The following is a 25,501-nucleotide window of genomic DNA, read 5'->3' as shown; positions in this document are numbered from 1 at the left end:
CAAACAGCTCAGTGTCTGGAGGCTGCTTCAGATTCTGTATCTCTCTCTCTCCTCTTCCCCCTCCCCTGCTCATGCTCTGCCTCTGTCTCTCAAAAATAAATAAATGTTAAAAAAATTTTTTAAAGAAAAAAGGATCAGCCAAACACAGCCCAGATGAGGTGAACTGCTTTAATGCACAGATTAATTAAATGGTTGTTGTTATATGCCCCTGAGCTTTCTGCGTCAGCTTCCTGAGACAACACACTCACAATAGGCAACTAACACATTGTCACAATAGACAACTAACACATAGTTATCAATATTTCTACTGCTAAACAACAAACTGCCAAAGAGAAACCTTGGGAGTCTCTGCAGTCCCCTCATCCCCTTACAAACTCCTGTCTCCAAAGTTCCTCACTCAGTTAAGTCTACTTTCCTAACATCTCTGACGCTGGAAACCCCTCTTCTATCTCATTGCCCCTATGTGAATTCAGACACCTCCCCACCCCATAACTACATGTTTGTTCCAGGTTTGCTCACCTTGCATATACCCTCCCTTAGAGCAGTCAAAGCAAAACTCCTACCCAAAACACCTCCTTCCACTGCTCTGTTGAAAATTTCCTCAGCTCTGCATCCAAACTCCATGAGACAGAACACAAAGACTTGGGAGGTCTGCCATTGCCCTCGCAAACCATCTTCTTTAATATTTAGTTACAACTAGCAGTTGGGGGATCACCAGACCTTTCCTACAGCCAGGGGCTCCACCAATAACCATCTGTCCTGATGGAGACACAGCAGGGCTCCCAGAGGCTCTCGCCCAACCAAGGGAGACGCAGGAAGGGGGATGGGGACACACTTACCTGCAGACCCCCAGCAGACAGCTGGAAGGGGAGAAGCAGGGAGGTGAGACAGGACAGCAAAGAGCCTCTGCGGCAATCCTCCATTTCCTCAGGGCTGGGGAGACACAGGGCAGGAGGCAGGAGAACACCTACAGAGATGAGGAGGGCCAGCCCACAGCTCTGGGCCTCAGAACAGACAGAAGGGCTAAGGGTTGATAACAATAACCAGAACAAGAAGAGTTTTTGCTACTAGTCATTATGCTGATGGGGCTGGGAACCCCCACAACCCTGGTACCAAGAAATCCCTCCCAGTCCCTCAGAAAGCTTTCGCAGACTGCTCTGCTCATAGGACCAGAACCCTCCTGCCTTAGCACAGGGCCTCCTCCAAGTCTGTATGAGTCGCAGACCACCAGAGATGCCCAGGGACACAGGCCCAGACTCAGGCCCCTGCCCATGAAGGACCTGCCAGGTCCTGTGTGCTGTTCTTCTCCTGCCCCCTAATTATGACCAGGAACCACTGAGAAGCATGAGTGTCAGACAACATCCTCCTCAAGGACATTGTGGTTCCCACCACACGCATCCTGTATTGAGGCCGTTTGCTTATTGAGTTCACCCAAATTTCAGCTCCCAGCTCCCCCCAGCCTGTTGCTGCTCAGGACAAAGGACCTGGCCTTACTCCCAACAGAGGGCTCCATCAATTCCCCATGAAAAGTTGATCCTCATCCTCTATATCTCTGAGGAGTTTCTGCCTCAGGACAAAGGAATCCAGGAGGGGGCTGTCTGGGTTGCTTAGTTGGTTAAATATATGACCCTTAATTGCAGCTCAGGTCTTGATCTCAAGTCATGAGTTCAAGCCCCACGTTGGCACGGCGTGTGAAGCCTACTTAAAAAAAAAAAAAAAAGAGAGAGGATCCCAGGAGAGAGAGAGCACAGAAACGATAAAATGCATCCTGGTCAGACAAAAAAGGGCTTCAAACCACCTACTGCTGAGTGGAGTGGGGATCTGGCAGCAAATGGTACTGAGAAGAACAGATTCTGGAGGTGACTGCTGACTTCTCTAGTGGCCAGATTCAGATCTCTCTAGGCAACCACCTTAGGCTAGTTTCTTGACCTGTTCTGCCTCAGTTTCTCAATGTCAAATGGGGATAGTAACGGTATCTCACCCCAAGATACAAGGATGTAGTGCTACACAAATGTCAGTAAGTGAATGAAGTGCAGGCATCACTGTATTTGTCCTGGGTCTTCTCAGAGCCTCATTATGACCCAGCACCACCACCCTCACCACAATCTCAGCCACTTCCTCAAAGCCAGCTGCTCCTACCTTTCCTTTTATTGGCAAAAGCATCTTCAGAACCAACTTATCTGCTTAAAAAGCTGAGACATCTGGAATGTCTCTAACTCAGTAATGTGAGATCTCAGCAGACCCCAAATCTGCTCTCAGAGATTGCACCTGCAGTTAGCTGCTCTGAGCCCCAAACCCTGCTTCCAAATCCAACGTTGGGTGCCATAGAGTCTTCTTGGCTGAGAGGCAGGTGGTTCCCAGATGAGTGGGGAAGCAGAACCTGAACAGGTTACAGGGGTCTGAGCCAAAACAGAGTCCTGAGCCCCCTCTAAGTGCTCCCAAAAGGAGAATCCACTCTTCTCTGACTCCTGCACCGTTTGAAAGTGAAAGCTTACAAAAAACAATCCCAGGGGCGCCTGGGTGGCGCAGTCGGTTAAGGGTCCGACTTCAGCCAGGTCACGATCTCGCAGTCCGCGAGTTCAAGCCCCGCGTCAGGCTCTGGGCTGATGGCTCAGAGCCTGGAGCCTGTTTCCGATTCTGTGTCTCCCTCTCTCTCTGCCCCTCCCCCGTTCATGCTCTGTCTCTCTCTGTCCCAAAAATAAATAAACGTTGAAAAAAAAAATTAAAAAAAAAAAAAAACAATCCCAGCAGACTCTGCCCTATCTTCTGGATATGCACCCCCATTATCAGGAGTGAAACAGCATGACCAGAACCAGTAATACAGGACAAACCCACCCTGCATGGGACAAACTGAGGCCCAGATTCAGCAATCCTTTGTTGAAGAACTGCTACTGTCCAGGTTGGCTAACTTCTAGACCAAAAGCAGGGAGTGTGTGTGGCAGAGCCAAGATTAATACCTATCCCTGTGCATGGGGCTCTCTGCACTGGTTCTTCACTACCCAGATGATTACATGTCTATTTGTGAATCACATGTGGCCAGAGTCATTGAGGAGTCCCAGTGTAGTTGCTATGTGTTTTTTTTCACCAGGAGACCACCAAGGTGCTCTCCACAACTTGGCAGCAGAGAGGTTAAGACTGAGCAACAGAAGCTTCCAGAATCAACTCCAGGACCCTGGCTTTGACCAAATGAATGGACATTGACCTATCGCTTGTTAGTATTTTGTTCTCACACATGGCTTCGGTACAACAATTCAGCCCTCTCCCTGCCAGGCCACAGTGTGCACAAAAAAAGGCAGATTCTATGGTCTCTGAAAGAAAACCAGGGAGCACCAGGGCTTCCTCACCAGCCCCTCCCTACCTGCAGGTTCCCATCTCAGTAAAGGATAACTGGGTGAACCCAGTTATCTCTGCCAGAAACTGGAGGGACATTCCACTACACACTCCATGTTTCCACCCAGTCTACCTCCAATGTACCAGAATGTTCAAGACTTTTCTCAAATCCGTATCCATGGCCATTACCTGGCTCCTGACCACCCTCATTCCCCCCTGGCCCAAGAAGGGTGTTCCTGCTTTCCCATGAGTGTCCCCTGCTCACCTCCAGCCTGACCTCCTCAAGTTCATTTTCCTTCCAAGGTCATGATCCTTTCAAATCAGTTTGTGTCAGATCTGCCTCATCTGTTCAAGGAATCCCCCTATCAGCCTCTTGTCTGTGACCCCCAATCCCAGGCTTCTTCTCTGACCTCTTTCCACACTCTCCCAGTTGCTCCCTCACTGGCTTGGGTGACTCCCTCCAGTTCATGGAGCTTTGCCATCCTCAGGCCTTCTCACAAGCCACTGGTTGATCCTGCTTGCTCTCTTGTCCCCCAAACCCCTCAACATTCCAGTCTCACCTAAAGTGACCTTCCTCAGAGGGACCCTCGCCAACCTATTCATCCCCATACATGCCCCATACACACGCTTGTTGGAGTTTAATGACACCCTGCTTTCCACAATAGCCCTGACAAGCATTCTTCTGGGGTATTTCTGTGACATTCACAAAGGGAGGCCCTGTGTGCCCTGCTCACGTGTCCAGCACATAGTAAACACTCAATAAACTTTGTTGAGCTCATTTGCAGAGGACTCACTGCAGCAGCCCATTGGCTACTCAGCCTTATCTAAATTGGGCAAACATTTCGGTCCATTGAGAAACACAAAGACTGTTAAAACGCTGACCTAAACAAGTCAGCCCCTTGGTGGATACAACAACTCCACCATCTTTTCCACTTTTCTTCTTACCCCAAACATAAGTTAGTTCATCAGTGAAATGTCCCCAGGATAGAATCGTCAGATTCAACAACCAAACACCTTTGTTTGCTCACTTAAGCCTGCCCAGTTCTCAGGTGTTCACATGTTAAGTGATTGGTGTTAAGACAATAGCTTGGCCTAGAGCCTCCCTGGTCACACTTCTGCCATGTTGTTGTCATTACTGTCTTCATTCTGCACGTGAGGAAACCAAATCTGTCTCAGTTCCACAACCACATACTTGGCAAAGAGTCTCTCATCCTGTGCTCACTCTTGATTGTCCTGAATGATCTGCTATATTTGTTTTCATGAAACAAGGACTGCCTGATACACTGATACACGAGAGTGATTGGCTTCTGCTCAGAAGTCTGGTCTGAGATATTAAAACTCTAAGCACACCCAGGACATCTGGAGAGACCTGTAACATCTGATTTTTTATCCCCAAATGTCCATTTCTTCCAATATCCACTTAGACTTGTCAATGTTGGCAAAATGCAACTTAATGCAAAGTAAACTAATGAGATAAGGACCTATATTAGCCTCCAGATCCATCCACCATGGCCCCCACCAATCCCTGCCCTCAAGTCTGCTTGAGGGAGACTCCTCAAGACCTAAGAGACATTAGGGGAGTTTGATGAAAAGACTGAGGGAAGGAAAACAAATTTGACTGCGCTCCTCCTAAGTGCCAGGAACTGGGCTACACAAGTTGTATTTATGACACTTCATTTTCACACATGCACACAGAGATGAAGGAAGACATGAGCCCTGCCATCTATTAGCCTTTAATCCAGGAACTTCCTAGAGGAGGGAAGGCTGGACCTGCAAGGACACTCCCCCCACCTCCCAGTCCTCAAGCCCAGACCAGCCCCCAGCTCTACACAACTCTAGGTGAAAAAGGAGCAGGAAGAGGACATTGGACTCAGCAATGGCCCAGAATGACACGGCCAGAAAGCTTATCTCCTCTGAATTCCAGTCCTTGGATCCCATGTTGGGAGGGAGAAACATGAAGGAATGACAAAGCACAGGGAAGATGTTCCCTAAGGACCCTGGAAGGACACCTGGAGGTACTGCAGGAAGGACACCAAACAGCAAACTTCACTGCTCTCCCCCAGCTCATCAGGCTCATGTCTCAGCTCCTTTATCAGCAAACACTGCTCACTGGCTGCTCACTGGCCATTAATGATTTTTCTTGCTCAGAATATAAATTATTCTGATGTTAATGCGGTTAATATTATACTTTTTTCTTTTTTTAATTTTTTTTAACGTTTATTTATTTTTGAGACAGAGAGAGACAGAGCATGAACAGGGGAGGAGCAGAGAGAGAGGGAGACACAGAATCTGAAACAGACTCCAGGCTCTGAGCTGTCAGCACAGAGCCCCACGCGGGGCTCAAACCCACGGACCGTGAGATCATGACCTGAGCCGAAGTCGGACGCCTAACCAACCAAGCCACCCAGGCGCCCCTATACTTTCTGCTTTAGCAGCCATAGAATATCTATCTTTCTTCATGTGTGTTTCAAACAGTTTCAGAGAAATACCTAAGCCATGAAAGAAGGACTAAGGTAAAATGAATTGTGTTTTTATAATGTGACAGTTGGTGGAAATGATTAAACACGCTTTTTAAAAACCTGTAATAAAATAAAGCTTAACTTATGTTATTTTAATTTTTTATTAATTTTTTTATTTGAGTATAGTAGACACACTATGTTACATGAGCTTCAGATGTACAACCTAGTGACTCAACAAGTTTAAACATTATGCTAGCTGTGCTCTGTGTTTACAGGTCTGATTCTGCTTTTTTGCTCGCTTGTTTATTCATTTCTCTCCCTTTTTTTTTTTTTTTTTTAGATTCCACATTTCCACATAGGAGTTAACTCATATGGCATTTGTGTTTCTCAGTCTGACTTATTTCACTTAGCATAATACCCTCTAGGTCCATTCATATTGTCACAAATAGCACAATCTCATCCTTTTTTATGTCTGGGTAATATTCGATTATGTATATAAACCAACTTTTCCTTATCCATTCCTCAATCAGTGAACTCTGAAGTTGCTTCCATACTTGGCTTTTGTAAATAATGCTACAACAAACATAGGGATGCATACATCACTTCAAATTAGTGTTTTCATTTTCTTTGTGTAAATACCTAATAGTGATATTAATCAATCATTCATTTATTACTATTACTATTTTGCAATACTATTTTTAATTTTTTGAGGAAACTCTATACTGTTTTCCACAGTGGCTGCAACAGGTTGCATTCCCACCAGCAGTGCAAGAAGGTTCCCCTTTCTCCACATCCTCACCAACACTTCTTATTTCTTATCTTTTTGATTTTAGCCATTCTGACAGGGGTCAAGTAATATCTCATTGTGGTTTTGATTTGCATTTCCCTGATGTTGAGTGAGGTCGAGCATCCTTTCATGTGTCTATTGGTGATCTGTATGTCTTCTTGGAAAAATATCTATTAGATCCTCTTCCCCTCCCTCATTTTTTTAATGTTTATTTATATTTGAGAGAGAGAGAGAGAGACAGAGCATGAGCAGGGAGGGGCAGAGAGAGGGAGACACAGAATCTGAAGCAGGCTCCAGGCTCTGAGCTGTCAGCACAGAGCCTGATGTGTGGCTTGAACCCACGAACTGTGAGACCTGAGCTGAAGTTGGACGCTTAACCCACTGAGCCACTCAGGCACTCCACCTTTGGACTTGGAAGTAATGAGAGGCACTACACAGATTCTGGAAACTGTGCTCATAGTCAAAGCTTTCTGAAATTCACCCAGCATCTGAAAATTCTCTTCCTCATTCATATCTTTATTCTGGTAGAAGTTCTCTTCTTTCCAACTGGAGTTGACACACAGGAAGAACCAGACCCTTCTTCTTAATTCCTGAATTAACACAGCACTGGTATTTCACGAATAACAGATATTTCCTAAGGTTGGTAAGATAAGTGTGCTTCCACCATTCCAGAATAGGAGGTATATACAGTAGAATATTAGACTGCTTTCCTCTTGAACATCAATCAGCCATTCATTTCTCCAGAAATTTTTGGATGGCCAATGTCTCTGGTCAGAGTGCACATTTCCCAAAATAGAACTGGTGACCTACTCATAGCCTCTGCGTTCATCTGCACAACTCAAGTTGGATAAAATATACACCATTTAATTCTGCAGAGTCATTCAGCCCTCATCTCCTTCATATCCAAGCAGAATAAAGACTGTATGAAATAATTTTCATTACCAAAAGAAGCACTACTTCTAATAGTTAAAGTCAGCCTACCCTAAACCAGCTCAGTCAACTATTATCTTCTATTGCCTTAGCATAAGGCATGAACTGAGTGTTTTCATAGCCATACCCCAGGAGACTGCATCCAGAGCAAGAGTGCAAGACACCAGGTCATCCAGGACTGACCTCAGAGGCTTTTGTCTCAAGGAATGTGAAGCTCCAGAAAGAGCCACCATAAGGAGTCTGGGACAGTGTAGGGGTCCTATGGTCACATAGCCTCAGGGCCATAGGAGAGTAATGGAGAGTCGGCCCCTGGGAGAGCACCATCAACAGCAGAGCCTGAGCTGAACCCATCCCCTGAGAGGCTTACAGGTTCCTCCAAAGAAGAAGAAGGATTCTTAAGGGGCACAGGGGTCTCTGTAGGCACATCCACCACAGAGCAGATGGTCAGGGACACATCTCCTGACTGAATCATGAAGTATGGAAACAGAGTCCCAGTGGAGGAAGTTAGAGGGAAGGAGAAAAGGTGAGATCCATCAGTCATGTTATAGAAGGAGACATCCCCTTCTTTGAGGTCTAAGAAAACACCCACCCTGTGGGGAACTTCATCACAGATTTCCTGACTCTCAGGGAGGATAAGGGCATATAATTTACCTCCGTACCACCCCAGAACCCAGAACCCCACTTCTGGCAACTCTCTGTACCAGCCTTTCCTCACCACATCTCCCCTACAGACCCCCAGACCCCACTCGCTTCTGTTTCCATTCTTGATCTCCACCTCCCAGTAGCAGCGCCCTGATGTGATGGCCTCCTGGCCCAAGATGCTACAGGATCTTCCGGGGTCCTCAGTTGTGTCCTCCAAGGTCACACTAGTCTGTCCACCAGAGACAGCAAGGTGCGGATGTGCAGACGCTGGATCCAGAGTGACAGACACTGCAGAGAGAGTTGCCAATCATGCAAGACCTTCCCCTGCCCCATAACAAGGGCACACAACCACCACCACCACCCTCAGACACCTAGTTGCATATGGGAAGGGCTAAGCCTCCTGAGATGAGAGTCTTGTGACTCAAGTACACAGCTCTCCAAGCAGGAGAAGTAAGCATAAGGCTGATCTGAGGGTTAGATGGGTCACAGGGAACTTGAGGACTAGTCTGGACTCAAGGACTTAAGGATATCTATTTGGAATCCAATATCAGCCACATCCACTAAGCTCAGCTATGTGACTTTCACTGCCCCATCCCACTACACAACCATTGATGGTGCCAGCATTTGTATCACCACAGCAAGCTAAAGGAGACATCAGAAGCCATGGGTCAGCAGTAGGAGTACCCAGAAAGAATGTGAAGTAACTCACAGGCCTGGAACTTCTCCTTCCGCCAATCTACAAGAGAGCCATATTTCACAAATGTAACAACAAATCAGAGATTTGAGGAGACTGTACATATCAGTGTCGATATCTTTTGGAAAAATCGTTTGGAAACATTCAACTGAAGCATTTATTTCTTTACACACACACACACACACACACACACACACAGCCATCATGCTACAGCCTTCCCATGAAAGACAAGCTATAAAACTTAATACCACTGAGAGGATGGATAACAACCTGAAAAGAAAGCTCTAGACCCAGATTTCACCATCATATTATGCTTTCTCAAGAATCCTTAGCCACACATCTATCCTGAAAGAAGAATTGGGGAGATAAAAAATTCCGAGGCCTCCATTTATTTCTAAAGAATTGATTAAACTGAAGTTGGAGGTTGAATCTAAGCCATGGTAGAGACCATACAACCTGGCAGAGCTGAACTTGGAAGACAACTACAAGCCCTGGGCGAGGAGAATTCAGGACACAGCATCAGAGAAATTGTCCCTAGTCAGAAGGCAATGGAGAGGTTTCAAGGAAGGGAGAGACAGAAGTTCAAGCAGGAAAGACATACATCTAGGGAAAGGACAGACACTATGAACTTGTTTCCCCTTTTTGTGGGTTATTGGGAGGAAAATATCCCTATGTGTAAGGGGAAATCAAAAATATCAGGTCTAGTCATCTGCTTCCCCCCTTAACTGCTCAGAGAGATCAAAATCACCAGGAGAAACCCCACGTAGTAGGTACCCAAATATGGTCATGTCCTAGGCCCCCTTATTCATGACATTGAAAAATTATTTTTCAATTTTTAAATACAATGAGATCAGATATTACTTCACCTCATGCTATGAGCTGATCAATATGCAAATATTGATTCTACTGTAATGGTATCTGTCCTTACAAAATAAAAAGGTATGCAAGGTATACATTAAAACACGTGCACTTCAATCCATCAGAGAAGGGGGAATGCTAAAGGAAGACTATTTGATCCTTATTTTTAATAAATAAATCCCAGGAATCAGTGAGACTCTCTAAGGGGGTTTCCTCACACATCTAGCCCCAGGTCTCCTGCATCCCTGGCTCCCCCTTCTCTGCTCTCATAGTCCATGTCCATGATCATGAACAAAACAGCTGGGACAAACACCCACGCATGCACACACACACACATACACACCCCACACAGGTTCAAAGGACCCAGATTCGTAACTCACACCGGTGCTAAGTGGTGTTCTGGATAATCTTTCACTGCTTTAGGATCCCCCACACCACACTTCTGCCCCAACTGCTACTGATCTCATGATCAGAAGCAAACTCAGTCAGAAAAGTACTTCAAAACTGCTCAAAATACTGTAAGTCTTTTCAGAAATCTCTCTTTATTACTTCTTGTGCACCCAAAAACTTTGCACACCCTCTGTGTACTTTACACTCAAACCACTGTGACTATGATTTGTGGTCTCTCTTCCACCACTCTGAGCTAACCAAAAACTATCCAAGAGGAATCACAGGATTTCTACTCCCTTCTCATCTCCTCTCTTCCTCACTGCTTTTCTTTCCCTGATTTGTTCCCAACTTTTCTCTGGTAAACAATTTTCACTCCTCTAACTTTCTCCTATCATATCTTCACACATTGCCCTGATAAATCAAACCAGTAACAAGCCCATCAGGTAAACATGCAATTCTCCTAAAAGGGAGATAATAGTTGTGAACAATTATAAGTTAAAGTTCTTTCAAAAAAAATTTTTTTAAGTTCTTCCTCTGTTACACAAACATACAAATAAGATTTTGTATATAATTGCAGGTAGCTCTCAGACCCACCACCAGGAGTCCATACATATCCTGGAAGCTCTGGATCTCAGATTCAGAACAGGCAATTTAAAGCAATTACTTTCACAGCAAGCAGGGAAGTTTAGAGGAAGAAACCCAACTTGGACAAGGAGCATGAGGAAACAAATGATGACCACCATTCCAGGAGACCAAACACACACAAACAGGAAAATCAAAAGTAGATCCGCAAGATGTAGGAATTTCAGGGTAAAATGGATTTACAACCAAGGATCCCCTAGGAATACCTGAATTGTAAGCAAGCAAGAATGATATCTGAAATCTTCTAGAGACAGCAATTTCTGGTCTACAATGCCATTACTGTGTTCCAACTGTCCTTATAAATGAGCACTCTTTTGTCACTGCACCAGCAAAAGCATCAGTTGAACAAGGTGTGTTCACATGAAGTTGTTAATCCTAATAGTGACCTACAGTAGAAGACATGTCAGAATAGAGGCAGATCTGTGTTTCCCAGAAGAGTCCCTGAAGTCTTCACAAGGAAATGACAAACATGACAAGGAGAACAGGGACACCCACCCTGTCCTGGTATGGGGTCCACTGACAGAGAAGGGGGAAGAGTTGAGGCTGAAGGGGTAAGGGCACAGAAAACTGAGTTACTCACCTGCATACAACTGCGCCTTCCTCCAGCCTGAAAAGGGACACACTCTAGTGAAATATGAGCCAGAACAAAAATGCTTAGCATTGATCTACTGGCCTTGCCTCCTCTCTGTACTACAGGTGACACTCCAAACGGAGTAGGGAGGCTGGAGAGGAGATATCCTCCTGCAATGTGCAGACAGCAGGGTATTGGAGGAAATTCCCTGGATCACAGGTCAGAAAGCCTGAATTGCAGGCTGAGTTCCACCCCAGCCTGCTGCAGCTGTGTGACCTTTTGCAAAGCCATTTAGTATCCTGTGCCTTAAAAACCTCAAATATTCTTATTCTATCTCCATTCAGTCTTCCTTCTATGAAAATATTTTAGGGAATAAAATACAAATTATTCCATAATTATAAACAGAAATCATTATTACATCCAATGTTTTCCAGCAAAGAGATATTTGGGAAAGAACACAAAAGGGGACATGAATTAAGGACAGGGACGTTAGGTGGGATCTGGGGTAAAAAGGGCCAAACTTTCTCAGAAAACACATCACTGTTCTGGAGCACTGACAGCTAACCCCACCACATTCCCACCCATGGTCTGCCCAGTCCTCTACCCATCACTTTGTGACCAGCACCTCCAGGAACTGGAGAGAAAAGACTCTCCCTGGATGGTGTTATATGGAGGGGACACACTCCTAAACTTAATGACCCCATTTATTTACACAGCTTCTTTACCAAAATCTCAGAGCATCCAGTTTGAATGAGAACTAGTTGCACTGAAGGCTAAAAAGTTAGCAAGATGGTGGGAAGATGAGCACTGGAATAAACCCAAGATGCGTGACAGACTCCAGGGATCACCATCACCCCAGGTTCCCAAGCACTGGGTGGGAAACAGCACCCCAGATAGGGAAAGTCCATGGAGCAGGGTCCTGCCCCCAACCAGCTTCCACTTCTGCCCCAGGGAAGGGTCCGTATGTCTGTGCCTGAAACAAGGAGAAGGGACACCTTAGCTTAGGTAGGACAGGAGACCCAAAGACAACTGGAGAGTCACTCACCACCCAGGTAAATAGATTTCCTCCTGCCTGAAAGACAACACAGGAAACTGGTGAGCTAATAACTAGAGTGTCTCCTACACAGGGAACTCAGAAACTTCTGGGGAAAGAACAGAATTTACCAAGATCTTCTTGGAGTTCATCTGAAAGAGAGTGAAAAATAAGTCTGAACTCCCATCCTTAAGAAAGGAAAGACTGCACCTACAGAACCCATAAAAGGACTTCTTGGTATCCTGAAGATCTAACTCCAGACCCGCCTCTACAGCTCCAGCTGTCCTCTCTGGACATGCTCAGCTACCTGTTTCCAGCCAAGCCCCTTGCTGTCAGCTGTCCTCTGCACCACCTTCCACACTTGCCTGCCTTGGCTCCTGAGCTGCCTTACCTCTGGCCTTCAACGCCTCCTCCTTTGTCTGCCGGGCCTCCTCCTTGTCCCTGTGCAGTCTCTCCCATTCCTGCATCTCCTGCCTCTTTACAGTATGTTCTGTCTTGATGTAATAGGCAGCCCCAAGGAGTGAGAGCATCAGCACCACGAGGCTCACTATGAAAGCTGGCTTCCAGGGAGAGGCCTGGGGGAAGAAGGGCTCTGCGGCCAGCCAGAGACCCCATCAGCGGCACAGACCAGGGCAGCCCAGCCCAACACTCACAGAAGCCCTAGGCCACTCCCTCTGGCCCTGCTGGGAATGGGAAGTAGTGCTGACCTGGGATGAAAATGGCCATCGCCTTCTTCTGGTCCAGGACGGGGTTGAGGACTGAGCAGGTCATGTTCCCTGAAGAGCTGTCCCTCACCACCAGAGCAGACTCCACGCTGAACAGCCCTTCAGTGTCTTGGGCATGGGTCTCAGAGAATGTCAGGAACTTTTCCCCATTAGCAGCTCTCCACTGTATCTGGGGCTTTGGGAACCATCCCGAGGCCGTGCACACCACTCGGACCCCGTCCTCCTCTGGCCCTGTGATGTGCACTTGAGGGACAGAGCCCACACCTGTGAGAGAGAAGCTGGAGAGCACAAGGAGGCCTTCCAGAATCCAGGGATGCCAGCAGAGCCTTCCTCTGCACAACTCTGGTGTAGCATTGCATTCCAGGGCTCCCTGGGGAGTGGTCCCTGCAAGGATTAGAGCAGGGGTCCTGCCACAGGGAACAGAAGGAAGGAGCATGGGGACCTGCAGAGGGCAGGGCTCTTCTCCCATCCATAAAGCTGGGAAGTCCATCACCCAGAGTAACACAAAGGAATTTCGTCCCAAGTTCTTTCCTTCTCTGCTCTTCTCACCTCACACACTCTCCAGGGCATCCGCTAGCACACTCAGTACCCTGTGGTAAATCATTTCCATCCTTGACAACCCTACCTACTTCCTGAGCTCCCCCCGCTAATATCCACATGTTAGCTCTGCCAGGATTCCTCACAGATGCTTCAAACTCAAACCCTGAACTGATTCATATTTGGCTTCTCTGTGATAGGCTGATGATGAAAATATTCCCAATCCTTAAGCCTGTTTCACATCCAGCTCACCTTCTGCCACATATTTTTAATGCCTTCACACTCTGCTTCCGGGTTCCATCATGGGACTTATCTGGGCCACTGAGAGGTCAGGGAATGTGACTCCAGCAGAGTTGGAAAGTACTTGTGCCATTGCCTTGCCCTCTGCCACAGGAAGGACATGCTTGGGCTAGAGCAGTCCTTCCAGCCAAAGCTGTCCTAGATCAGCCAACAGCCCAATGAACTTCACCCGTGTGAGTAAACCTAGTCAAGGTCGACTGTCAGGACAAAATATATTAAAAGGCAGAGGCTTCTTGTCCCTGTTGAAAGTAAGGTCCCTTCCCATCCTTTTCTTATGCCATTTACTTGAGGAAATTTGTGATTGTGGGGGCTTTCTCTCCTCTTTGAAATGTATACACGTCCTTTGCGAAAACTACATAGGCCTTTTGTCAGGGTTGTGATCCAGGTTGTGTTTCTCAAGACCTCAAGCCCTCTTTCTGAACTGTTAACACCAAGGTGGACAGCACCCCTCTCTCCCAGTTACTGGGGGAGTGTAGGAGCCTAACCTCACTGGGGACCAGGGACAAGCGCAAAACCACTTCCTGTCATAAAGATGGGAGAAGTTGTAAAAACAAACTATTTTAACATTTATTTGTCTGGAAAACTCTTCATCTTTCCTTCCATTCTGAATGACAGCCTTGCTGCAGGTTTTTTCCTTTCAGTTACTCTGAATGTATCATGCCACTCCCTCCTGGCCTGACAAGTTTCTGTTGAAATCTCTACCGAGTAACAGGAGGAAGTGTTGAACCACTATATTGCACTATATTGAGCCACTATATAAAACTACATGCTAACTACACTGGAATTTAAAAAACCTTTTTTTCTTTTAAGATTGGAGAATTTGTTTTCCTTGGGATAAAGCCAATCAGCTAACATAGATGGTCACCACAATTACCAAGTACATTTAGGGTGCACTGCCCATGACAAATGATACTGTCAAGTCCATTTACTTGAGGGCTAGTAAGTGTCTATCCAGAGAACATGTATGTAACAAGTTGCGTCTGCATGGCTATAAAAAGGTGAGATTCTTTCTGTCTTTGAAACCCCTTGGTAGATTCTCTGGGATGCACATCACTTACTGGTTAATGCTAATAACATAATAATAATAAACATAATAAAAATGTTTTCTTTCCCTACTACCTTTGTGAAGACGATTTCTGGATTCGGAGACTTTGTCTTTAATTATATTTCCCCTACACTTAAGATGTATGAGTAAGCACCATTAAGATTTGTCAAATACAGCTCAGGTGAGCTGAACTCCCCTAATGCTCAACAGTAAATAAATGGTTGTTACTATGTGCAACTGAGATTTCTGTCTATGTTGCACAGCATTATGACAGCAATCAACAACTAACACAAAATAGCAATACTTCTAAATACTACTACTAAACAACAAATGCCAAAAACACGCAAACAAACAACAATTAAAAAAAAAAAAAAAACCTTGGGAGTCTCCAGTCCCTTCTCTCCAACCCCCAAACTCTTTGTGTCCCCAAATCCACCCACTCAGTTGGGTCTACTTTCCAAACATCTCTGACACTGGAACCCCTTCTCTTCTCCCACCCCACTGCTCTGACATCAATTCAGGGAACCATCCTCCCCACCCTGTAACTACATGTCTTTCTCCAGTCTTGCTCACCTTCTATGTACCCTCTCTCACAGCTGTCAAGGCAAACTTCCTCCCAAAAACACCTCCCTTCACTGCTCTGTTTAAAATTTCTTCAGCTCTTCCTCCCAACTCTGTAATACACCACACAAAGCCTTCTATGGTCTGGCATTGCCCCTAACGTCTTCTTCCCAAGTTCTCCCACCCGGGCCACTCCAGCCCCAGGACTATTTGGTTAACTGTTGAACTGCTCGTAACCACAATCACCATGCTCTCTGTGCCCTTCATCATCCACCAGGGTTCTTTGGAACACTTTCTGGATTGACTCAAGTACCTGCTCAAGTGTGTACTCCTCATGCACTGTTCAAGATCAATCCCTTCTCTCTGCCCGTGGACTAGGATTGTCACTTCTCACCAACCTCCCATCCACCTGTCTCACCAACCACATGGCTTCCTTGTCTGCCGAGACACACCAGCCACACTCCAACCTTGGTTGTTTCACATGAGTATTCCTCTGCTTGGAACTCTCACCCCCAGATACCCACTTAGCTAAGTCTCTACTCACCACCATCTAACATCCTCTATAACCCATCTGTCTGTCTATTTACTGTCTTTAACATAAACTCTGCAGGACAGGGATCTCTATTTGGCTCACTGATGTATTCAGGTGCCCAGAGGGGACCTGGCACTTAGTAGGGATTCTATATATCTTAAAAGGGTATAAAGAATTAAGTGGGTTGGGAATGCAAGCTGGTGCAGCCACTCTGGAAAACACTATGAAGCTTCCTCAAAAAAACTACAAAAGAAGTACCTTATGACCCAGCCATTGAACTACTAGGCATTTATCCAAGGGTACAGGTATGCTGTTTTGAAGGGACACATGCACCCCCATGTTTATAGCAGCACTATCAACATTAGCCAAAGTATGGAAAGAGCCCAACTGTCCATCGATGGATGAATGGATAAAGAAGAGGTGGTATATATATACAATGGAGTATTACTCGGCAATCAAAAAGAATGAAATCTTGCCATCTGCAAGTACGTGGATGGAACTAGAGGGTATTATGCTAAGTGAAATTAGTCAGTCAGAGAAAGACAAAAATCATATCATTTCACTCGTATGAGGATTTTAAGAGACAAAACAGATGAACATAAAGGAAAGGAAACAAAAATAATATAAAAACAGGGAGGGGGACAAAACAGAAGAGACTCATAAATATGGAGAACAAACTGAGGGTTACTGGAAGGGTTGAAGGAGGGGAGTGGGCTAAATGGGTAAGGGGCACTAAAGAATCTACTCCTGAAATCATTATTGTACTATATGCTAACTAATTTGGATGTAAATGTTAAAAAAATAAAAAATTAAGGGGCGCCTGGGTGGTTTGGTCGGTTGGGCGGCCGACTTCGGCTCAGGTCATGATCTCACGGTCCGTGAGTTCGAGCCCCGCGTCGGGCTCTGGGCTGACCGCTCAGAGCCTGGAGCCTGTTTCGGATTCTGTGTCTCCCTCTCCCTCTGCCCCTCCCCTGTTCATGCTCTGTCTCTCTCTGTCTCAAAGATAAATAAACTTTAAAAAATTTTAAAAAAAATAAAATTAAATTAAATTAAAAATTAAAAATTAAATAAATTAAATAAATAAATAAAGTACAGGTGTGGGAAAAAAAAGATACTGGTTTATTGTTAGGACAGACAAATTAATGCAAAAATGGGGGCAAGGGGTGTTGAGTAACAGATAATTAGCCAGTCCTCATAGGAAAAATTTTAAAAGAATGTACTCAAGAACTTGCATGCATTGATGACAGAGTTGTACATGAAAAGAAATATTTCTGATTTACTTTTCATCAATTTAACAAAAATGTGATTTTATACTCGAGTCATATTACTTTCTTTTAGGAAAGAAAACTTAAAGATAAACTGATGTTTGGGGCACCTGGGTGGCTCAGTCGGTTCAGCGTCCAACTTCAGCTCATGTCATGATCTCGCAGCTCGTGAGTTCGAGCCCCGTGTCGGGCTCTTTGCTGACAGCTCAGAGCCTGGAGCCTGCTTCAGATTCTGTGTCTCCCTCTCTCTCTGACCCAACTCACTCGCATTCTGTCTCTGTCTCTCTCAAAAATAAATAAACGTTAAAAAAAAGAAATAAACTGATGATTTTTCTAACAACAAAAAAAAGAATTAAGTGAGTGATGGGCATTGAGGAGGGCACCTGTTGGGATGAGCACTGGGTGTTGTGTGGAAACCAATTAGACAATAAATTATATAATAAATAAATAAATGAACATTAAAAATAAAAAAAAGAATTATAAGAATTCCTATTAAACTAAGCAATAAGTGAAAATCACTCCTTTCCTCGTCTCTAAAATGAGGGGACTGATTCACTTGGCCCCTGAGGTCCCTCCCCACTCCAACACTCAGAACACTAAATATAGATCAACCACTCACCTGCCACCTTCAGCTCCAAACTGGCCTTTTCATAGAAACTTCCCTTTCTGAAGAAGCAGGTATACAGCCCATTGTCGGAAGCCTGGACCTTGTGGATACGCACAGTGGCCTCCCCCTGGCTGAGGAAGTCCTTCACCAGCGAGGTCCGCCCTGTGTACTGAGCCAGCTGCTCTTCTTTCTGTTCCTGCTGGTTTTCATAGATGAACACTGCCTCTGAGAACTTGGAGCGGAACCACCGCAGCTCCATGTTATCCACATCCATGGCTGGGGACACATGACAGGGCAGCGTGACGTTCCCACCCAGCACTGCCACAATGGGGTCCGAGGGGCCAATCACCACAAACTCCTCTGTGGACACAGACACAGGAGTGAGAAAGTGGAGAGACACAGGTAGGGAGGCATGGAACACATACTGTCAGGTGGGGGGCCCAGGCAGGCAGGGGTGAGTAGCAGGTGGGAGGCTCTGACCTGATAGACTGAGCTGTGACCACTCTGAATTGGCACAAGATCATCTTACCACACCTTTGAAACCCGGAAATGATATCAAAGAGACTCCCTCAGCAGCCTGTGTTCCCAGTTTCCAGCCCTCCATGAAGGACTCTCTAACTCAGGGGTTCTAACCTTCCACAAGCATTACAATCACCAGGAAGGCTTGTAAAACACTGACAGCTGGGCTCCACCCCCAGAGCTTCTGGCTCAGTACATCTGGGGTGGATCCAACGATGCACATTTCTAAGGGGTTCCCAGGGATGCTGAGACTGATGTTCCAGGGACCATACTCTGCAATCACAGCTCCAGCTTGGCTCCTCTTAGAACAGGACTGAAAACTGACTGAAGTTTATTATTTCTGCCCATGTGTTTCTCCTCTGCTGAATTACATGTGCATTAAAAACTAGAGCCCACAGTTATTTCCATTAAAACCTGCCCTCACTCCATCACACAAGCACCCAAATCACCACCACGTTTCACAGGCCTTGGTCTTCTGAGACCTGGTGGACACGTCACGACATGACACTTCTGCAGAAAGAACCCTGTTGGATCGCCAAAGAGTGACTTCTCATCTCCTGTGCTACTCAACTTTGGCTGAGTCACTATCCGTCTCACCTGAGGAATGACAGTGACTAGTCTCCCTGGGACTATCCTCTTCCCGGCCCCATTTGTGTGACCCTTTTAACCTGCAAGTAAAACCAGGTCCCCTCTCTATCCAAGCCCTCCAATGCCTCTCTGGTTCCCGAAGTGACCTGCAAGCCCAATAAGGATGATCCCTCAGTGCTCTCTCACATCCAACTCTTGTTTCTCTTTCTTGCTCACTCTGTTCCACCCAACACGTGCCTCCTCTGCTCCTTCAACACCCAGGCACACTGCCTGCTTTGCTCTGGCTGCTCCCCACTCTGGAAACCCTCTTTCCATGGGGATCCGGACAGGATGGTACTCCACATCTTCATTCCCATCTCACTGCCTACACCGACCACCTTATGGAGCACTGCTGCCCGCCCACACACCCTCCTGCACCACTGACTGCCCACCCTGCTCTACTTCCTTCTCCCATACTGTCCACTCCTCTAACAGACATAGATTCCATGGAGTTGAGGTAGTTAGTACTCGCTGTCTCCTGCCAGAATGTAAGCTCTGTGGAGACAGGGACTCTGGTGTGTACATAGATCAGCACCTTACACAAACTTCATACCCTGTAAATATTTATGGAATGTAATGAATTAATAACCGAATAACTACTTAGATACCAATAGAGCCAGCAAATAAAAAATAAAAGAAATTTATTTTCACACTTTTCATAGTGAAATTCACATTTTTTTTTACTTTGTAAGACATAAACTCCTCTTTGGACAACTGTCTTGGTCCCCTTCCCTTATTTTATGGTCCTGGGACTCTTCCTTTTTTTTTTACTGTATTTATTTACATTCAAATTAGTTAACATACAGTGTAGTATTGGTTTCAAGAGTAGGACCCAGTGATTCATCACTTGCATATGACACCCAGTGCTCATCCCAACAAGTGCCCTCCTTAATGCCCATCACACATTTAGCCCATCCCCTACCCACCTCTCCTCTAGCAGTCCTCAGTTTGTTCTCTGTACTTAAGAGTCTCTAATGGTTTGCCTCCCTCTCTGTTTTTATCTTACTTTGCATTCCCCTCTGCTGTTTTGTTTCTTAAATTCTACAGATGAGTGAAATCATATGGTATTTGTCTCTCTCGGACTCATCTCACTTAGCATAACACCCTCAAGTTCCATCCACATTGTTGCAAATGGCAAGATATCATTCTTTTTGCTCACCGAGTAGTATTCCATTGTACATCTATACTGTTTCTTATTTATCTATTAATCAGTCAATGGACATTTGGGCTCTTTCCAATACTTTGGCTATTGTTGATAGTGCTGTTATAAACATTGGGGTGTGTGTGCCCCTTTTAATCAGTACATTGGTTTCCTTTGGATAAATACCTAGTAGTGCAATTGCTGAGTTGTAGGGCGGTTTTATTGTTAATGTTTTGAGGAACCTCCATACTGTCTTCTAGAGTGGCTGCACCATGTGGCATTTGGTTCTGGGACTCTTCTTAAATATTTAATTATACCTAGTGGTTGGGGGACCACCAGAACTATCCAACAGCCAGGGCCTCCACCAAGAACCATCTGTCCTGATGGAGACACAGCAGGGCTCCCAGAGGCTCTTGCCCACCCAAGGGAGATGCAGGAAGGGGGATGGGGACACACTTACCTGCAGACCCCCCAGCAGGCAACTGGAAGAAGAGAAGCAGGGAGGTGAGACGGGAGAGCAAAGAGCCTCTGCGGCAATCCTCCATTTCCTCAGGGCTGGGGAGACACACAGCAGGAGGCAGGAGAACACCTACAGAGATGAGGAGAGCCAACCCACAGCTCTGGGCCTCAGAACAGACAGAAGGGCTCAAGGCTGATAATAATCCCCAGAACAAGAAGAGTTTTTGCTACTAGTCATTATGCTGATGGGGCTGGGGGCCCCAGGACAAAGGATGCTCAGGACAAAGCAACTGGCCTTACTCCCAACAGAGGGCTCCATCAATTCCCCATGAAAAGTTGACCCTCATCCTCTATATCTCTGAGGACTTTCTGACCCAAGAGAAAGGAATCCAGGAGGGGGCTGCCTGGGTAGCTTAGTCGGTTAAATAGCTGACCCTTAATTCCAGCTCAGGTCTTGATCTCAAGTCATGAGTTCAAGCCCCACGTTGGCACAGTGTGTGAAGCCTACTTAAAAAAAATAAATAAATAAGAGGATCCCAGGAGAGAGAGAGCACAGAAATGATAAAATGTGTCCTGGTCAGACAAAAAAGAGCTTCAAACCACCTACTGCTGGGTGGAGTGGGGGTCCGGCAGCAAATAGTACTGAGAAGAACAGATGCTGGAGGTGACTACTGACTTCTCCAGATTCAGCCACTCTCTAGGCAACCACCTTAGGCTAGTTTCTTGACCTTTTCTGCCCCAGCTTCCTCAATGTCAAATGGGGATAGTAACGGGATCTCACCCCAAGATACAAGGATGTAGTGCTACACAAATGTCAGTAAGTGAATGAAGTGCAGGCATCACTGTATTTGTCCTGGGTCTTCTCAGAGCCTCATTATTACCCAGCACCACCACCCTCACCACAATCTCAGCCACTTTCTCAAAGCCAGCTGCTCCCACCTTTCCTTTTATTGGCAAAAAGCGTCTTCAGAACCAACTTACCTGTGTAGAAAGCTGAGACTTCTGGAATGTCTCTAACTCAGTAGTGTGAGATCTCAGCAGACCCCAAATCTGCTCTCAGAGATTGCACTTGCAGTTAGCTGCTCTGAGCCCCAAACCCTGCTTTCAATTCCAACGTTGGGTGCCATAGGGTCTTCTTGCCTGAGAGGCAGGTGGTTCCCAGATGAGTGGGGAAGCAGAACCTGAACAGGTTGCAGGAGTCTGAGCCAAAACAGGGTCCTGGGCCCCCACTAAGCACTCCCAAACAGGAGAATCCACCCTTCTCTGACTCCTGCACCATTTGAAAGTGAAAGCTTACAAAAAACAATCCCAGCAGACTCTGCCCTGCCCTCTGGATGGTGCACCCCAGTTATCAGTAAGGAAGCAACGTGATCAGAGCCACAGAAACAGGGCAGGTACAGGTCCACTGACCCACCCTGCAGGGAGTCACACAGAGGGACAGACTCAGCAATAGTTTGATGAACAACTGCTACTCTCCAGCTTGGCTAACTTCTAAACCATAAGCAGAGAGTGTGTATGGCACAGCCAAGACTAATACCTAGCCCTATGCATGGCTGTTCACTACTGAGACTACTCATGACAGTTGGTGAATACCATCAGGCAAGAGTCTTTGAAAAGCCCCTGGTGTAGCTGCTTTGCTTTTCTTCACCCGGAGACCACATAGGTGTGGCAACAGAGAGGTTACTACTGGGCATCAGGAGCTTCCAGGACCAGTTCCAGGACTCTGGCCCTGCCCAAGCTGAATGGACAGCACCCTGTGGCTTGTTAGTATTTTACAAGTATGCATGGCCTGGATACACCATTCAGTCCCCTCCCTGCCAGGCTGCAGTGTGCTCTAGGAAAGATGGATGTTATGGTCTCTGAAGGAAGACCCTGGAGCACTGGGGCTTCCTCCAGCCCCTCCCTACCTGTATGTTCCCATCTCAGCAGGACACCTTGGTTCACTCAATTACATCCGCCAGAAACTGGAGGGTCATTCCACTACACAGTCCATGTTCCCACCCAGTCTACCTCCAATGCACCAGAAATGTTCAAGACTTTTCTCAAATCCATATCCGTGGCCAGTACCTAGTTCCTGGCCACCCCCATTTCTCCCCCTGGCCCAAGCAGGGTGTCCCTGCTTCCCCATGAGTGTCCCCTGCCCACCTCCAGCCTGACCTCCTCAAGTTCATTTTCCTTCCAAGGTCATGATCCTCTCAAGTCTGATCTGCCTTATCTGTTCAAGGGATCCTCCTATAAACCTCTTGTCTGTGATTCCCAGGGCACAGCTTCCTCTCTGACCTCTTTCCAACACTCTGCCAGTTGTCCCTCACTGGCCTGAGTGAGTTCCTCCAGTGAGTTCCATCGTTCCGAAGCCTCGGGCCTTCTCACAAGTCATTGTATCATCTTGCTCTCTCATTCTCTCTCTCTCTCTCTCTCTCTCTCTCTCTCTCTCTCTCTCATCCCCCAAACTCCTTAACGTCTCAGTCTTGCCTAATGTGACCTTCCTCAAAGGAAACCTCGCCCACCTGCTCATCCCCATACGTGCCCCATATACGTGCTTGTTGGAGTTTTACCGGCACCCTGTCCTCCAGCACAGCTCTGACGTTGGTTCTTCTGTGGAATGTCTGTGGCATCCACAAAGGGAGGCACTGTGTGCCCTGCTCACATGCCCAGGACACAGTAAACAATAAACTTTGCTTGAGCTCATTTGCAGAGGACTCACTGCAGCAGCCCATTGGCTACTCAGCTTTGTCCAAATTTGGAAAACATTTCATTCCACTGAGAAACACAAAGACGGTTAACTCTGACCTAAACAAGTCAGCCCAGCCCCTCGGTGGTACAACCCCACCATCTTTCCTGCTCCTTTTTTCTTCCTGCCCCAAATATATACGCTTCACCGAAACATCCCCAGGCTAGAAACTCAGATTCAACCACCTTTGCTTACTCCCTCAAGCCTGCCCAGTGCTCGGGTGTTCATGAGTTAAGTGACTGGTGTTAAGACACTAGCTTGGGCTACAGCTTCCCTGGTCACATTTCTGCCAGGTTGTTGTCATTTATCTTCATTCTACACGAGAGGAAACCAAATCTCTCAGAGTTTTGCAACCACACACCCAGCAAAGCCTCACCCAGCCTGCATTCACTCTTGATTGTTCTGAATAATTCACTGGATTTGTTTTCATGAAATAAGGCCTGACTGGCTCATGGTGCATGGGCTTGATAGTTTTCTGCCTAGATGTCTGGTCTGAGATATGAAAACTCTGCACAAATCCAAGACCTCTGGATATATCTGAACACATCCCAGGTTGTCATCCGCAAAGGTCTATTCTGCCAATATCCACTTAGACTTGGGACTATTGGGAAAATGTACCTTAACAGAAAAATAACAAATGAGGGGAGGCTGGGTGACTCAGTCCATTAAGCATTTGACTCTTGATTTTGGCTCAGGTCACCATCTCACAGTTTGTGGGGTCAAGTCCCTTGTCGGGCTCTGTGCTGAGAGTGGAGCCTGCTTGGGATTCTTTCTCTCCCTCTCTTTTTGTCTCTCACCCACTCACGTGGGTGCACACACTCACTCTCTCTCAAAAATAAATAAACTTTTAAAAAGTCAATATTTTTTTAAAAAAAAAGAAAGAAAAATAACAAATGAGATAAGGACCAATATCAGCTTCCAGGTCCACCCCCCCATCCATGCCACCACCAATCCCTGCCCAACGGGGAGACTCCTCAAAGCCTAAGAGACATTAGGGGAATTTGATGAAAAGACTGTGGGAAGAATTTGACTGAGTTCCTACCAAGTGCCAGGAACTGGGCTACACAAGTTGTATTTATGACACTTCATTTTCATACATGCACACAGAGATGAAGGAAGACATGAGTCCTGCCCTCTATTAACCTTTAATCCAGGAACTTCCTAGAGGAGGGAAGGCTGGACCTGCAAGGTGCACCACTCCTTACTGCACCACATGACCCAGTCCACGAGCCCAGCCCAGCCCCTAGCTCCACACAGCTCTGGGTGAAAGAGGAGCAGGAAGAGGACCTTGATCTCAGCAAGGGACCAGGATGATATGGCCAGAAAGCTTATCTCCCTTGAAGGCCAGTCCTTCGATCCCAGGATGGGAGGAAGGGGAGAGGAAGGAATGACAAAGCACAGGGAAGATGTTCCTGAAGGACACTGGAAGGACACCTGGGGACACTGCAGGAAGGACACCACACAGCAAACTTCACCGTCCTCCCCAAGCTCTCAGACTCATGTTCAGCTGTTCATCAACAAATACTGTCCACTGGCCATGAATGATTTTTCTTGCTCAATATAAGTGATCCCGATGCTAGTGTGTTAATATTATACTTTCTCCTTTAACAGCCATGTAATGCCTCTTATCTTTAGTTGTTTCAAGTACTTTTGAAACACTTTTCAGATAAATACTGAAGCCATAAATCAATGGCTAATATAAAAAGAAGTGTAATTTTAAAATGTGACATTTGGTGGAAAGGATTAAACCTCATCTTAAAAATCTGCAATCTGGTGAATCTTAATTTATTTTGACGCTGTGAAGGTGAAGGTTCACTGGGTTATCTTCCACTGCAGGAAAAAAGTTTATACAAGTGTTTCCTGCTTGTTTGGTATCTGGAAAAACTGAAAAATAACAGGAAACACACACACACATACACACATGCACGTACACACACATAAGGCGATACTTTCCGTGTAGATTTCAAAATGTTCCTTCCTTTTCTAACCAGCATGACCATGCTGGTGGGCTGAGCTCTGCCCTGGGAGTCTGCTGAGGACAAGACCAAGGGCTCAGTGGGGATGATCAGTATCCCCTGAGTCTGCACACCTGCCCCTCTGGTGAGCACAGCCCTTC

The 25,501-nt window shown here is 46.2% G+C and overlaps 1 protein-coding gene across 1 annotated transcript; it reads right to left on the bottom strand.

Moving 5' to 3' along the window:
- Positions 1-7,074: 7,074 nt before the first annotated feature.
- On the bottom strand, positions 7,075-24,009 carry LOC102899189 (butyrophilin-like protein 1). Its single transcript, XM_045057323.1, has 10 exons — positions 21,636-24,009; positions 20,656-20,784; positions 17,921-18,268; positions 13,044-13,325; positions 12,728-12,928; positions 12,468-12,488; positions 12,349-12,375; positions 11,313-11,339; positions 8,858-8,884; positions 7,075-8,436 (listed from the first exon to the last, which is right to left on the bottom strand). The coding sequence occupies exons 2-10, from the start codon at positions 20,738-20,740 to the stop codon at positions 7,772-7,774; spliced, it is 1,683 nt and encodes a 560-aa protein (XP_044913258.1). The 5' UTR covers positions 20,741-20,784; positions 21,636-24,009; the 3' UTR covers positions 7,075-7,771.
- Positions 24,010-25,501: the final 1,492 nt, after the last annotated feature.

Source organism: Felis catus, chromosome B2 (genome assembly GCF_018350175.1).
Source record: "Felis catus isolate Fca126 chromosome B2, F.catus_Fca126_mat1.0, whole genome shotgun sequence".
Taxonomy (NCBI): domain Eukaryota; kingdom Metazoa; phylum Chordata; class Mammalia; order Carnivora; family Felidae; genus Felis; species Felis catus.
Note: the sequence above shows the minus strand (reverse complement) of the source record. Positions and strands in the feature narration are given on the sequence as shown.

Excerpts from the sequence above, each read along its gene's own strand:
- LOC102899189 (XM_045057323.1), bottom strand. The coding sequence starts at position 20,740 with ATGGAGGATTGCCGCAGAGGCTCTTTGCTCTCCCGTCTCACCTCCCTG. Across the intron at positions 18,269-20,655 it reads GCCTGCTGGGGGGTCTGCAG|AGGAGTTTGTGGTGATTGGC; the intron begins GTAAGTGTGTCC and ends CTGTGTCCACAG. Across the intron at positions 8,437-8,857 it reads GAAGGAGAAGTTCCAGGCCT|TGTCTGTCACTCTGGATCCA; the intron begins GTGAGTTACTTC and ends CTCTCTCTGCAG.